This window comes from Coregonus lavaretus (genome assembly GCF_964263955.1).
Source record: "Coregonus lavaretus genome assembly, chromosome: 6".
NCBI lineage: Eukaryota > Metazoa > Chordata > Actinopteri > Salmoniformes > Salmonidae > Coregonus > Coregonus lavaretus.
In genome coordinates, this window is record NC_139993.1 from 63,633,260 (window position 1) to 63,649,424 (window position 16,165).

General features: G+C 44.3%; 1 protein-coding gene across 1 annotated transcript in view; it reads left to right on the forward strand.

Moving 5' to 3' along the window:
- The first annotated feature begins 221 nt into the window (after positions 1-221).
- The window catches only part of LOC311130515 (FERM, ARHGEF and pleckstrin domain-containing protein 2-like), an 84,727-nt gene continuing 68,783 nt past the window's right edge, over positions 222-16,165 (forward strand). Inside the window, exons 1-2 of the mRNA XM_084163274.1 lie at positions 222-301; positions 8,817-9,066. Of these exons, the coding sequence (XP_084019400.1) occupies positions 8,866-9,066 (201 nt within the window). The 5' untranslated portion in view covers positions 222-301; positions 8,817-8,865. The remainder of the gene's footprint in view (positions 302-8,816; positions 9,067-16,165) is intronic.

The following is a 16,165-nucleotide window of genomic DNA, read 5'->3' on the forward strand; positions in this document are numbered from 1 at the left end:
GAAATTGATTTGATTAATAATTGCAATATTTCTTATAATAGTCTATATTTCAGATTAACCAATTACAATAACTTCCTTGGTGATTTTTCATCCAATCAAGATTTATATGGTAATTCCATAAATTCCCATATTCACCAATCGTAAGGGACCTATCAGATGCAATCTGAACCAATAGGAGGGCGAATTAGTTGTGTTCTGCCCAATGACAAAGTGTCTTGTGGCTGCGAGCTTTTCCCGAAGACCGACCAAGTAGATCGTATTCATTATTGGAGTTCCAGTATTTCAAGACGAAGGACAGAAGGTACTATCTATTTTTTTTACGGATTTATTGTTGTAATTTACTGTTGTTACTTTTTTTGAAACAGTAATTTATCAAATGCACTAGAGAAAGATACTAAGTAACTCAATCAGTGGGGAATGCATGTTATTTTATGTAGGCTTCTCGTCGGTATAACGTTAACGTAGTTTTCTTTCTGCATAAGTTATAACATAAACAGTTACTAAATGCCAATGTTTTCGAGGCCCTCGATTGTTTCTTAGTTTATTTTAACTTGTGTTATCACAACAATCTCAATATGGCTACACTATAATTAACTTTGATTGCAAAAGCAGCAGCTAACTATAAGTTCATTTGTTGAACTTTCCCATCGGATATACTCTGTAGCATACGTAGGCAAACGCTAATCATTTTCATTCATGTTTTAATACATATGTGCATTATTTTATCGACCACGATGTCCAATGAAATCGTTTTGCACTTAAAATGTCCGGTCCTACGTTGGACCAAATGAAAGTAGCATTTATCGGCGTGGGGGTCGGCCAGGGGTTCTCCTGGGTGCAACATGTAGAATTGATGAGGAATCCAATATGCTAAAAATGTAAACGCTTAGAAATATAGGCAATGCAAACACGGTTTTGAGTTAATCTGCAACGCAACGCATTGAACCACTGAAGCAAACTGACTGAAGAGTAACCATGTTGCGAGGCCGCAGGCGGAGGAGCCTCTTACTCACTCACTACGACCTGTTGCATTTCTTTTCACAGAAGCTCAGATCTTGACTTCATTCATGCACCATTGTGTTATTCATAGCCAACACGTAGTTAATCAATTGCATAAAGATGTATTGTCAAAACAATGTTAGGCAAAGGCCAAAGTCCTACACAGACAGGGGCGAGGTAGCCTACTACATTGTGTCGACGTGTTCTGACTGAGATGTGGGTTAGAGTTTGAGACTCAAGAGTGCCAAGCCTCTCTGCAAACCAACCCTATGCCTTCCCACAAAAATACCTCAGCAGAAATAATTAAATCAGAAATAGAATGCCACTAAAATATAAAACAAAAGGAATGGGGGGAAAACTGTTTTTATATAACTTTTTAAGTGATACTTTTCATCTTAAAATATTATGTTGTAATTTTAATGGACTGAGACTGTAAACCATAATAGTTCTATTTCAGTTCAAACTTTTCTCATATCAGAAATCAACTCTCAACTGCTTGAATGACAGTCCGGGTTCCTTGGTAAAGGAGATATTGATTGATTACTGCCTGAATGACAGTCCGGGTTCCTTGGTAAAGGAGATATTGATTGATTACTGCCTGAATGACAGTCCGGGTTCCTTGGTAAAGGAGATATTGATTGATTACTGCCTGGATGACAGTCCGGGTTCCTTGGTAAAGGAGATATTGATTGATTACTGCCTGAATGACAGTCCGGGTTCTTTGGTAAAGGAGATATTGATTGATTACTGCCTGAATGACAGTCCGGGTTCCTTGGTAAAGGAGATATTGATTGATTAACCAAATCAATTCGGCTAGACTTATTTTACATCTTAGTCATTTAGCAGACGCTCTTATCCAGAGCGACTTACAGTTATGACTGATTCCTCACGAAACCCAGACAAAATAATACAATTATTTTGGGGATTTTCACGAAATGGAATCCATAGAATAGACCTTTTGGAGTAAGTATTGTTGACATATTTGACATTTGTATCTAAAAGCATAATTGGAAAATAATTAATCAAAGTTGGTATATTATTACGTTTTGGCCTTACCCAGGCCTCCTTTAACGTGGAACTGACAGCATTTTAACTACTTTGCAGATATGAAACAGACAATCATATCAGTAAAAAATATTAAATTCCCAGTTTATGCTACAATACAAATTTGGGTGTGTTCGTAAATTCAATTTGGAGTGCCAGAGTGCGCTCTGGGCGTTCGTAAATTCAGAGCGTTGTCAGATTGTCCGTTCGTAAGTTCAGAGCGCACTCTGGCCGAGGAGTAGGGTTGATCCAAGCGTTCTGCCCCTTACACTGGCAGTCAAGCACCCAAGCTACTTCCAGACACAAATGAGAGAACACCTCACTGACCATTTACTCGCCCTAGTAGAGCTGTTTTTATGTTATCCAGAGCGTTGGTGACTGCAACTGTGCTGCTGGCAACAATTTAATTACGTGTGCTCTGAAATCGGAGTAGATAGCCAGAGCGAATTTACGAACGCACCCGCTATAAGAGGTTTTAAAAATAGGTTCTTTTTGACTCAAAATTCCATGACTTACAGTAAGACATTGTTGGCAGAATATATGGATGCAGTTCAATGCATGAATAATATAATTCACCAATACATTTCTTGGTAGTCCAAAAAATATTGCTATCAGGTTGTAAATCACAGCTGGCCCAGATGTCATGTCAACGCCTGCTTTGCTTTATCTTGGCCAGGTCGCAGTTGTAAATGAGAACTTGTTCTCAACTGGTTTACCTGGTTAAATAAAGGTGAAATAAAAGAAAAAAAAATGGAGGAGTGGGTGAGTGACCGACTTTTCCCCTCATATCGTTTTTTGTGTGGCTACAGCTAGAGATGCAGGTGTCATTTGGTTAGCTAGCAAAAATTGTGAATTGCTTTGCTAGCTAGCTATGCTGAACTTATGCTAACTGGATAACAGTTGTTCATCTCTTGCGTTCAGAAAGTCACTCTGGCTACTCCGATTTTCAGAGCACTCTCTTCTGAGTGTGCCAGAGCGCAGAATAACTGATGAATTTAGGAACGCTCAACACCCGCTGAATATGACCGGTGTCAGTAAAAGTTGGCAAAAAAAAAATAAGACAATTGTTGTCAGCAGCACAGTTCGTCACGAGATAACATGAAAACAGCCTAACCACCTCTGCTAAGTTGAGTAAAATGGTCAGAGTGAGGTGTTCTCTCATTTGTGTCTGGAAGTAGCTAGCAAGCTAGCCAACTTCAGCCAGTTAGTTTGGGTACTTGACTGCGTTGTGAAGATCAACCATACTCCCCTGCCAGAGCTCAGACAGTGAAACGCTCTGAATTTACTAACAGACAATCTGACAACGCTGTGATTTTACGAACGACCCAGAGCACACACTGATACACTGGAGGCAGTTTACAAACGCACCCGTTGTTGTCACTCAAATGTATTTGGCATCGATCAAATAGGTGGGCAGTCAGGCAAGTTCCCATTCAGTTGTCAGAACGTGGGTTGGGACAAGCATGCATTGGCAGGCAAGCTGAGGGTTTATCTAATGTTCCCTCGTTAGATTTTAACATCTCGCTCTGGCTTGCATTAGTTGTTGATCTTGTTCATGTGCGTAACTGAGGGAGAGAGCCTAACCTTCTCATGGTTGTTTGATCAATAGGACTGTAAAGTTCCCAAATGTAAGAGTACTCTACGGTATTTACATATTTGCGGAAATCCATTCAGGTGTATTTTGTGGCTTTTGGCGAATGCGTTCTAATGATCTAAAGTCACGCTGTTGCTTTACTGCTAGGAGTGGGTGGTATACCTTATTTTACGATATACCGGTATTGATGCACATACCGGTTTGTTTTTTCCACTATCTTCTATCATGGTATTTGAATGTTTGGTTTGTTAAATGTGATATGCCGTGTGTAATGTCAATTTTTATAGTTTACTCAGCTACTTGAGTCATCTCTCTCTCTCCCCATGCCGCTTTCCACACAGACCCAGCCCCGCCCCCCGTCACTCAAGGAACGCATTTCTTTTTCGTCGACCGAGACACTTGCGTTCAGTCTCCATGGCCAATGATGCTGTTTTTACTTTGCTTCTTAATATAAATCCATTAGTGTTATAATTACACTATTAGTTTGTGTTTCTTATATCAGCAAACAGCTAGTTTGTATTTTCTTAGCAAGTTGGCCCTAAATCGTGTTAGCCGCTACTGCTAATCGCTAGTTAGCTGGCTAGCTAATAAATGTACTGAGTCAGAGCAAACGTAACTAGCTCTACAACCTGGTAATACCAGTGATGGTGTCAGATCCCACTCTGAAACTTTGATATGCCCGTAGAGTATATTATGTTCAACAATATAATTTTAAAATGAGCTAAATCAATTACAATTGGAATATATTCAATATTCATGTTTATATTTTTCAATATTAATACATTTACACTACCGTTCAAAAGTTTGGGCTCACTTAGAAATGTCCTTGTTTTCCATGAAAACATACATGAAATTAGTTTCAATAGGAAATATAGCAAAATGAATAGGAGATGTAGTCATTGACAAGGTTAGAAATAATGATTTTTAATTGAAATAATAACTTTCCTTCAAACTTTGCTTTTGTCAAAGAATCTTCAATTTGCAGCAATTACGGCCTTGCAGACCTTGGGCATTCAAGTTGTCAGTTTGTTGAGGTAATCTGAAGAGATTTCACCCCATGCTTCCTGAAGCACCTCCCACAAGTTGGATTGGCTTGATGGGCACTTCTTACGTACCATACGGTCAAGCTGCTCCCACAACAGCTCAATAGGGTTGAGATCCGGTGACTGTGCTGGCCTCTCCATTATAGACAGAATACCAGCTGACTGCTTCTTCCCTAAACAGTTCCTGCATAGTTTAGAGCTGTGCTTTGTGTCATTGTCCTGTTGTAGGAGGAAATTGGCTCCAATCAAGCGCCGTCCACAGGGTATGGCATGGCGTTGCAAAATGGAGTGATAGCCTTCCTTCTTCAAGATCCCTTTTAGCCTGTACAAATCTCCCACTTTACCACCACCAAAGCACCCACAGACCATCACATTGCCTCCACCATGCTTGACAGATGGCATCAAGCACTCCTCCAGCATCTTTTTATTTTGTCTGCGTCTCACAAATGTTCTTCTTTGTGATCCGAACACCTCAAACGTTGATTAGTCTGTCCGTACTACTTTTTTCAAATTTTCCTCTGTCCAGTGTCTGTGTTTTGCCCATCTTAATCTTTTATTTTTATTGGCCAGTCTGAGATATGGCTTTTTCTTTGCAACTCTGCCTAGAAGGTCAGCATCCCGGAGTCGCCTCTTCACTGTTGACGTTGAGACTGGTGTTTTGCGGGTACTATTTAATGAAGCTGCCAGTTGAAGACCTGTGAGGCGTCTGTGTCTCAAACTAGACACTCTAATGTGTTTGTCCTCTTGCTCAGTTGTGCACCGGGGCCTCCCACTCCTCTTTCTATTCTGGTTAGAGCCAGTTTGCGCTGTTCTGTGAAGGGAGTAGTACACAGCGTTGTACGAGATCTTCAGTTTCTTGGTAATTTCTCGCATGGAATAGCCTTCATTTCTCAGAACACAAATAGACTGACACGTTTCAGAAAGTTCTTTGTTTCTGGCCATTTTGAGCCTGTAATCGAACCCACAATTGCTGATGCTCCAGATACTCAACTAGTCGCAAGAAGGCCAGTTTTATTGCTTCTTTAATCAGCACAACAGTTTTCAGCTGTGCTAACATAATTGCAAAAGGGTTTTCTAATGATCAATTAGCCTTTTTTTAAATGATAAACTTGGATTAGCAAACACAACGTGCCATTGGAACACAGGACTGATGGTTGCTGATAATGGGCCTCTGTACGCCTATGTAGATATTCCATAAAAAATCAGCGGTTTCCAGCTACAATAGCCATTTACAATATTAAAAATGTCTACACTAGTCGCTCTGGATAAGAGCGTCTGCTAAATTACTTAAATGTAAATGTAAATTTCTAATCAATTTGATGTTATTTTAATGGACTATGGGTCCAATTAGTCATGTCTCAAGTTCAATTTTCTCAATTCCTTTCGGATATTATTGTGAGCAATCTACTGAGTAAAGCCAATGCATTTTCTACAGAAGTTTGAGAAGGAATTGGTTTGTTCCATTCTAGAGGGCAAATCGTAAATCAGGGCAGGCCATGATAAGATTGTAAGTTATCCTAACCATGCCTCATTGGTACCTCCAACGCACTTGTCACTGTGTGATGAATGTTTGTGAAGGTGAAAGTAGTAATTTCCCCTTTGTTTTTCCGACATCAAGAGGCTGTGTTTAGCCAATTCATTAGACTGAGTGAAAAACAAATATTGCTATCTCAATTCCAGATATGACCTTTGATTTTGTGTGGGGTTTTTGTATGAGTCATCCAGAAATACCTCAACCTTCGGAAAACGGAAAACTAGCCGTTATTGGCAAGTGGTTTGGAACTCTCTTTCTTATTGGTCTTCTAACTAATTTACTGCCTGGTGACTTCACCAGGCAGGCCAAAACTCCATCCCACCAAAACAGGCTGAAATTTCAGGCGATCTTTTCAAACAGTTCTTACACTAAAAGGACATTATCATCAATTTCACAGTATTATTCCAACCTCATAGTGTGGAAATATAAATAAAACACAGGAAAATCATGTTTTTGACTGCACTGGGCCTTTAAACATATTTAACACAGAACCCTGATACCTCAACCTTTTTCTTTGTATCTGATAGGTATTACTGGCGACAAAGCATGTACTTTTATTTCCTGCAATCAACCTAGTCGTGATTGCGGTAATGTATTTAAAAGTCCTGCCAACCACGCAGTATAAACGACACCTTACACCTTAACCTCTTTGGCACACATTAACAAAATCATTAACATCCTATTGTTGTCTGACATCAAACTTGTCCTTGTCTTTATGAAAAGGTATACACACATAAATGGCAGTCTGCATGACATCGCAGCAGCCTGATCCAAATAGTAATGTTACATGCTCTATTTTCTGCACCAAAAAACCAATCTGTTTTAAAAATGTATTTAAGAAAGCTATGTCAGTCTAGCAAGCCAGGAAACTAAAAGAAACTTTCTCTAAACAACGTGTTTGTTTGCGTTAGCTATGTTAGCTTGTTAGCTAACGTAGCTATCTAACGTTAGCTGGCCAGCCAGCTCGTATAATACCAGAACATATCTGACAACGTTTTGAGCTTAACTTTTTATTCACCATAAAAGGACAAGTAAGACATTACAAGGTAATTCTAAAAAAAATTAAAATATTTACAATTATGGCGAGCTGCTAATTTACTGTATGAAAGCAGTGGATTTCTGTCAGATTTAGAGCTTGCTCTCACAACAATCGCAACAAGAGGGTCAACGTTGAATGTCTCTTGCTCAGTTGTGGCAAGCAATGGCGATATAAGAGGCGAATGCCGACAAGATGTGGTACAAATGTAGCTGTTTTGAAAGGGGATCATATAAACATTAGGCTTGGGCCGTATCCAGTTTGTCAAACCGACCTTGTGCTATGCCGGGATATTCGGTAATGCCGGCACTGAACACAAGGGCCGCTATTTTCAAACCCCACTGAAGCTGTCGGCATGCTTCAGTTCGGCTGGAGCCTGGCCCAACTCCGCTAGCTGAACCGGACGTGTGTTCTCGCATACTCCCTTTAAATGACCTTCGCTTGAAAAACTAGAAAAAAGCTGAAATGGTACCGTTTGTCAATTTTGAGATGCTGTAGTCAGAGTTAATCTAAGATAACTCAAGAAATCTGTCATTCATTTTGACGTTTTTGCCGGAGAGATCTTAGTCGCGCAATTTTACGTCTAACTATGTCGTCATAATATCTGCACAAACTCTACCGAACTGTTTCGGCTGGGAAGCATGCGGACCCCTTTAGCCTCTGCAATCCGAAGGTTAGCAATGCTAACAAGTACATGCATAATGATAACGAGCACGGTGTGAACATTTTACAGTCTCCGACCTAAACTATTTGCAAAAATGCTACACAGTTTGCTGCACGCACAAAACTAATATTAGACAGCAAGGCTCTTGATCCATGAGTGGATTCTCTGCTGTTAGGCTACCAAGTGAAGCTTGATTTTTGGAAGAAGCTAACATTTTAGACGGTTAACTTAATAGTTCTAAGATATCTAGCTGGCAAACATTTAGTTGTGAATGCCATACTGTAACTAGATCACCTGGTGCATGCTGCACAACAGTGGGTGACTCACAAGGCTCCGGTCTCTCCTCATTGTGTGATTGTAAACAAACACCACGTGACTGGGGAGTACCGGTAAGCTTTATAATGAACAATTGCGTTCTGCATTTCACCTGCCACAATCTTTATCTCCTAATGTATTGCACAAGTTAACTGCAGGTATTTACTTAAAGTAACTACAAATATTCAATGTATAAAAATAAAAAAGAAGGAAAAAAATAATAAAATAGTTTCGATGGTGTTGAAAAACCATCCTGTGGCAATTTCCAAAAACCCCGATATATGTACACCGCCCAAGCCTAATAAACATTGGCCAATTATTTTTTCTGGCAATTCTTTCGCTCTTAAGTGGTAAACAGTTTGACATGTTGATTTGACCACTGCGACAAACATACAAAATACTTGTATCCTTTGTTGTCAAGCAGAGATGCCACCTGCCTGAGATCTGATTTATCCTGAGGCCAGAAGATCCTTGATTCTAGAAGCCTATTTACATTAGTTGCCTCCTTTTGCAGCACAACAGATTTGTTTTAACTTTTCTATTTACATTGTCCTTGCTTTAACCGTTCTGAACGTCTGTCTCTACAGGAGTGAGTGACCCAGTGGGCTGGTTGGCGTGAGGGGGAGAGCATCAGCCATGGGTGAAATTGAGGGCTCCTACAGGGCCATACAGACCCCTGGCACCCGGCTGGGGGCCCAGTTCAACGCTGGGATCAGTACCTTGGAGCCGGGCCAGAGCCTCAGTGATGCCTTGGGAACAGGGGGTAAGGGCCAAGGCAGGGGACTACAGCTCAGGGTCCAGGGCCTGGACGACTCCCAGGAGTTCTACAACTTGGAGGTGAGTTGACCGTAGACCTAATTCACGCTGCGGTCATGATGGTTCTTGAATACTCTTAATTGATCTTCAGAGGGGAAGTTGGATACCATTTGTAGAACAGATCCATGCAGCTTCATTATATGGTCATAATTAAATAAATAAAACGTGTAGTTTGTTACATATATGGGGAGATCAAAATGCAATGCATGTCTTTCTGTTGGTCAGAAAAATCACATTGCAACAGTGAGACCAGGGGTGCATCTTTCCTCTTTGTCAAGTTTGAGAAAGCATTCTGTAGCAGAGGCACAACCGCAGACTGGTCTCTGTCCCCAGGTCTCTGTCCCCAGTTCCCTGGGCCACCCTGTGCGTGTGGCTCTGGTGGTGACAGCTGCCACATGGCTTTGGTCCACAAATCCCTTCCTCCTTTAAGACCGCTTACTGCTGGGACGCCCTGGTGTTACTGTATTCTGATTAACACTATAGAGCTGAGCTGGGACGCCCTGGTGTTACTGTATTCTGATTAACACTATAGAGCTGAGCTGGGACGCCCTGGTGTTACTGTATTCTGATTAACACTATAGAGCTGAGCTGGGACGCCCTGGTGTTACTGTATTCTGATTAACACTATAGAGCTGAGCTGGGACGCCCTGGTGTTACTGTATTCTGATTAACACTATAGAGCTGAGCTGGGACGCCCTGGTGTTACTGTATTCTGATTAACACTATAGAGCTGAGCTGGGACGCCCTGGTGTTACTGTATTCTGATTAACACTATAGAGCTGAGCTGGGACGCCCTGGTGTTACTGTATTCTGATTAACACTATAGAGCTGAGCTGGGACGCCCTGGTGTTACTGTATTCTGATTAACACTATAGAGCTGAGCTGGGACGCCCTGGTGTTACTGTATTCTGATTAACACTATAGAGCTGAGCTGGGACGCCCTGGTGTTACTGTATTCTGATTAACACTATAGAGCTGAGCTGGGACGCCCTGGTGTTACTGTATTCTGATTAACACTATAGAGCTGAGCTGGGACGCCCTGGTGTTACTGTATTCTGATTAACACTATAGAGCTGAGCTGGGACGCCCTGGTGTTACTGTATTCTGATTAACACTATAGAGCTGAGCTGGGACGCCCTGGTGTTACTGTATTCTGATTAACACTATAGAGCTGAGCTGGGACGCCCTGGTGTTACTGTTAATGTAACTGTTACTGTTACTCACCAGTGCACGGTTGTCCCTACTGTGGCTGTGAACTGTGCCTGGCTGCCCAGTGGTGTGGTGTGGTGTGGTTTGGCCGTCTGGTGTAGCCCGGTCAGTGAGGCGTGGCCGTGTGGTGTAGCCCGGTCAGTGAGGCGTGGCCGTCTGGTGTAGCCCGGTCAGTGAGGCGTGGTGTAGCCCGGTCAGTGAGGTGTGGTGTAGCCCGGTCAGTGAGGTGTGGCCGTCTGGTGTAGCCCGGTCAGTGAGGCGTGGCCGTGTGGTGTAGCCCGGTCAGTGAGGCGTGGCCGTGTGGTGTAGCCCGGTCAGTGAGGCGTGGTGTAGCCCGGTCAGTGAGGTGTGGCCGTGTGGTGTAGCCCGGTCAGTGAGGCGTGGCCGTGTGGTGTAGCCCGGTCAGTGAGGCGTGGCCGTGTGGTGTAGCCCGGTCAGTGAGGCGTGGTGTAGCCCGGTCAGTGAGGTGTGGTGTAGCCCGGTCAGTGAGGTGTGGTGTAGCCCGGTCAGTGAGGTGTGGTGTAGCCCGGTCAGTGAGGTGTGGCCGTCTGGTGTAGCCCGGTCAGTGAGGTGTGGTGTAGCCCGGTCAGTGAGGCGTGGCCGTGTGGTGTAGCCCGGTCAGTGAGGTGTGGTGTAGCCCGGTCAGTGAGGTGTGGTGTAGCCCGGTATATTGTGGGCGTCTGATGGAGTAGTGTCTATTTTATCCTTTGGTTGTGATGGAGGTTGTTGAACCATAGAAATCCCACTCTAATTCTATGGGGAAAAACTGCTGATCGACTACTGCCTAGAGAGAGAGACTTAAACGCTCGAACATCTGCCTATCTGGCATGGTGGGGTTAGCACAGTAACATTATATGGTCTGGCTCTTGGTTCCTCTCTCTGTTACAGAACAACACTATGCTGATCAAAAACAATGTGGCCTTCTTCATGACGCCAATATGATGGCCAGATTTCCTTACCTGTTCCTTTCCACCTGAGCAAGACATCTCTCCTTCCTGTACTTTGATGTTTGTGCTGTCTGGTTTTGGGGCTGACTCCTCCTCCTTCTCTCTGGCCCGTAGTCAGGTCACAGAACACTGGGGCTGACTCCTCCTCTCTGGCCCGTAGTCAGGTCACAGAACACTGGGGCTGACTCCTCCTCCTTCTCTCTGGCCCGTAGTCAGGTCACAGAACACTGGGGCTGACTCCTCCTCTCTGGCCCGTAGTCAGGTCACAGAACACTGGGGCTGACTCCTCCTCTCTGGCCCGTAGTCAGGTCACAGAACACTGGGGCTGACTCCTCCTCCTCCTCTCTGGCCCGTAGTCAGGTCACAGCACACTGGGGCTGACTCCTCCTCCTCCTCTCTGGCCCGTAGTCAGGTCACAGAACACCTCCTCCTCCTCTCTGGCCCGTAGTCAGGTCACAGAACACCTCCTCCTCCTCTCTGGCCCGTAGTCAGGTCACAGCACACCTCCTCCTCCTCTCTGGCCCGTAGTCAGGTCACAGCACTCCTCCTCTCTGGCCCGTAGTCAGGTCACAGAACACTGGGGCTGACTCCTCCTCCTTCTCTCTGGCCCGTAGTCAGGTCACAGAACACTGGGGCTGACTCCTCCTCTCTGGCCCGTAGTCAGGTCACAGCACACTGGGGCTGACCGGCTGACTCCTCCTCTCTGGCCCGTAGTCAGGTCACAGAACACTGGGGCTGACCGGCTGACTCCTCCTCTCTGGCCCGTAGTCAGGTCACAGAACACTGGGGCTGACCGGCTGACTCCTCCTCTCTGGCCCGTAGTCAGGTCACAGAACACTGTCATGTTTAGCAGACAAAGACACCAATTAGGCCTCTCCCACATACTGGCAGGAAACTGTAAATCACCATGCAGTTGGAAGAGAGGGGTGCATGTGTTTGGCACTGTTTTCTTTACACAGCAGGGATTTACAGTTCACACACAAAAGACTATGGCTACGAGGCGACGCCATAGCTGTATTTTTGAGTAGTTTGGCTCTTTTATACTAAATAGGTTTGTTTTTGTCATTCCAGTTGTCACTTTAGTTCCCTGTGGTTTTTCTAGCCTGTAACCCTAGAGGTGCTGGTGGTAGGCCAGCATTTTGTAGCATGTTGTGGTGGGTGGGTGGCTGGTAAGGGGCATACTGGCTTTGACCCTGTCATAGTCAAGGCCACCACTGAAATCTAATGCACGGTGTTTACACTCTAGTGTCTCCTACTCAAGCTACAAGTTAAAATTAACTCCGGTTAAGGGAGCTTTGCCCTCCTAATTATACCAGGACATAATAGAAGTAATAATAAATTGGATCCTGATGAAGGACTGGCTCTTGGCTTAGGCTAGGCTTAGATAATGATTTGCTGCTTTCTTGCTTAAGGTTTTAGATCCCCACTTCTCTTGTGGTGTGTGTGGCTTGCTGTCTGTCTCTCCTCTGCCTGCCTGTCTCCCTGGGTGGCTGATTGGCTGGCTCTGGCTGGCTTGGTGGTTGGGCTGGCGGGGTTGGTTGGTTGCTTGGCTGACTGACTGACTCGCTGGCTGTCTCTCTGGCAGGACTGGCTGGCTGGCTGGCTGGCTTGGCGTGTGCAGGACCTCATTCACTAGGCTAATAGGAAGTGATGAGGAAGTCACTACATCACGCCACGTTTCCTGCTCTCTCTGTGGGGAGAAAATCCATCCAAGTAGAGTTTCCAATATGAATAAACGCTGAAGGACTCGGACTCGGTTACCACTAGGGCTGTTGCGGTGACCGCGTTACCGGCACACCGGCGGTCACGAGTCGTGAAGGCAGTCAAATTCCACGTGACCGTTTAGTCACTGTAACTAGGCTTCTCCAAACTCTGATGCTGCTGATGGTCATTAGTAGCCTGCCAAACTTGCTATCTGCCTGGTACAACCACGGTGTCTGACATTGCAAATCTAATCGAACGCTTCCCGAGAAGCTTGTGTTGCGCAACATTTCTATAGGCTATGCAATTGCGAGAGAACAGAGTTTTGATGGCCTCAGTTAAAGAGGATCCCATCAGCTTTCTATAGGCTAGGCCTACTATATTTATTTCTCAACTTTCCTAATGTTCCTCTTTACAACAGGAGGATAGCCTACCTGGCTGGCATGAAAATGAACCACGGGAAAAGCGTCCTCCATTCGCTATTTTTAAGTGCATAGATGACATGTATTTTTTTTCCCCCTACCCCTGTTTCGAGACTGGTGCGTGATAATGGTCCATTCTAAATCAAAACAAATTTCACACATTATTTACACTGCTGAGACAACATAACAACCCTGACATAACACTGCTGAGACAACATAACAACCCTGACATAACACTGCCGCGACCGGGAGACCAATGGGGCGTCGCACAATTGGCCCAGCGTCGTCCAGGGTAGGGGAGGGAATGGCCGGCAGGGATGTAGCTCAGTTGATAGAGCATGGCGTTTGCAACGCCAGGGTTGTGGGTTCGATTCCCACAGGGGGCCAGTATGAAAAATAATGTATGCACTCACTAACTGTAAGTCGCTCTGGATAAGAGCGTCTGCTAAATGACTAAAATGTAAATAACAACCCTGACATAACACTGCTGAGACAACATAACAACCCTGACATAACACTGCTGAGACAATATAAACGTGTGGTTCATTCTTCTAAACGTGTGGTTCTCCCTTCTAAACGTGTAGTTTAGAAGATAGCTGGCTAATGTGTTTGTAGTAATACATTATTCAATGTTTCTGTAAGTATATGGAGTAATGATTTATCAGGAAGTAGGTATATACCTTGTATTTACTAGTTGACTGATAATTCATCTAAATTATTTGTGCTTTTTGCCGACAAATTACCCAAGAGACAGGATGAGATGACGAAAACTACTCCAATCCTCCTTATATCTACTATGGCTTGTAATTTAATCTTGGTCCAAATTTCCTATGTGGACTCACTGTGCAAAAATAGATACAAAATTGCAGTGTTTGATGTTTCAAAATTGCTGTGGCCTTCAACAAACTGTCATCCTCTACAAATCCAACCAGGGCTCTGATGCTTTGATGTTCTGAGGACTGACTCTGGTCTGGTCCACAGCTGCAGGTAGCTGGCTGGTCAATGTCAGCCCAGTCACACATTTAGCCTGTATGGTTCTTGTCCAGAGCTCCAGGCCCCTCCTACGCTCAGGGCAACAGGAGAAAGCCCATCCCTTGTGGTGGCTGGCCAGGGAGGCTGGCCAGGGAGGCTGGCCAGGGAGGCTGGGCAGGGAGGCTGGGCAGGGAACACAGCTTTCTTTTATCCAGTCAGCCCCAGCCTGCCCCTCTCTTTGCTGGCCTTCTCCACTTCTCTGCTCTCTACTCTAACTCACCATGCAAGCAGGGGGTGAAGGGGTAGACTGTGGAACCTAGCGGTGTGAGAGAATGCGGGACGGGAGGGGGGAAAGGAGGGGGATGGGAGGGACAGAGAGGTGGGGCAGACGGGGATAGCTCGGCATTAGCAACATTTTTATTTTTATTTAACCTTTTTTTATTTAACTAGGCAAGTCAGTTAAGAACAAATTCTTATTTACAATGACGGCCTACCCTGGCCAAACCCTCCCCTAACCCGGACGACGCTGGGCCGATTGTGCGCCGCCCTATGGGACTCCCGATCACGGCCGGGACACGGGCAGCCTGTGGCGTTTTTAAAAGAGCAGTTGTCTGATGTTGAGTTTGGGGCCCTAGAGGAAGGAGGGGGAGGGAGGATAGGGGGGGAGGGGATTCACTCAGGAGTGAAGCTGCTCAGAGAAGCCCCACAGGAATTGTTGCCAAGGAATTTCAACAACTGATCATTTAAACTTTTAACCCCTTCAGTGACTAGTCTCAGCCAGGAGAGGAGAGGCTGGTCCACAGTGTTGATTTTCATGAGTTTCTTGTTTTGTGAAACCAGAAGTTTATTTAAGAAAGAAAATGAGCTCATAGTATATAAAACATATTGTGAGTCACATGAACATTCTGCTTGAGTTGTTTAATCAACTTTCAGTTCACCCCATGTTTTGCTTAATCATGAAGTGCTGAAGGTTGGCTCAAGCGAAACTCTGAATTCTGTGGAACCTTCCCCTGGCATTACAAGCCTCCAGGGATATCACAATGTTAGGATTATAAGGGATACTTCGGTGATTTGGGGTAATTTCCTAATTGCCTAGAGTCAGATGAACTCATGGATACCACCTCCCCCTCTTTTTTATTCTAAGTATATATGACATTATATTTTTGATTTATAACATCAGTTGTTTGAAAATTATTTAGGAAATGTAACTATTTTCTCAGAACAATGCATTTCATTCATCCGCTGTGACAGTGGGCGCAAGGATAGGCTGTGCGCGAGTGTCAACACAGCTGGCTAGTTGGGACAGCGGCATTTTGGAACGTGTTTGCTAGATATCAAGTAAGATAAGTGTGGGAAGAGGACATCAACAGACTGCCATTGCTCGTCCAAAGCAAGATTTTTACCTCGCAGCCATGACTGTGAAGATTGACACTGCTGGAAGTATTTTCAAGCTTTTAGCAAACTTACGTTAGCAAGTGTCTAGCTAGTCCACGTAGCTACAGTGGGGGGGAAAAAAGTATTTAGTCAGCCACCAATTGTGCAAGTTCTCCCACTTAAAAAGATGAGAGAGGCCTGTAATTTTCATCATAGGTACACGTCAACTATGACAGACAAAATGAGATTTTTTTTCCCAGAAAATCACATTGTAGGATTTTTAATTAATTGATTTGCAAATTATGGTGGAAAATAAGTATTTGGTCAATAACAAAAGTTTCTCAATACTTTGTTATATTCCCTTTGTTGGCAATGACACAGGTCAAACGTTTTCTGTAAGTCTTCACAAGGTTTTCACACACTGTTGCTGGTATTTTGGCCCATTCCTCCATGCAGATCTCCTCTAGAGCAGTGATGTTTTGGGGCTGTCGCTGG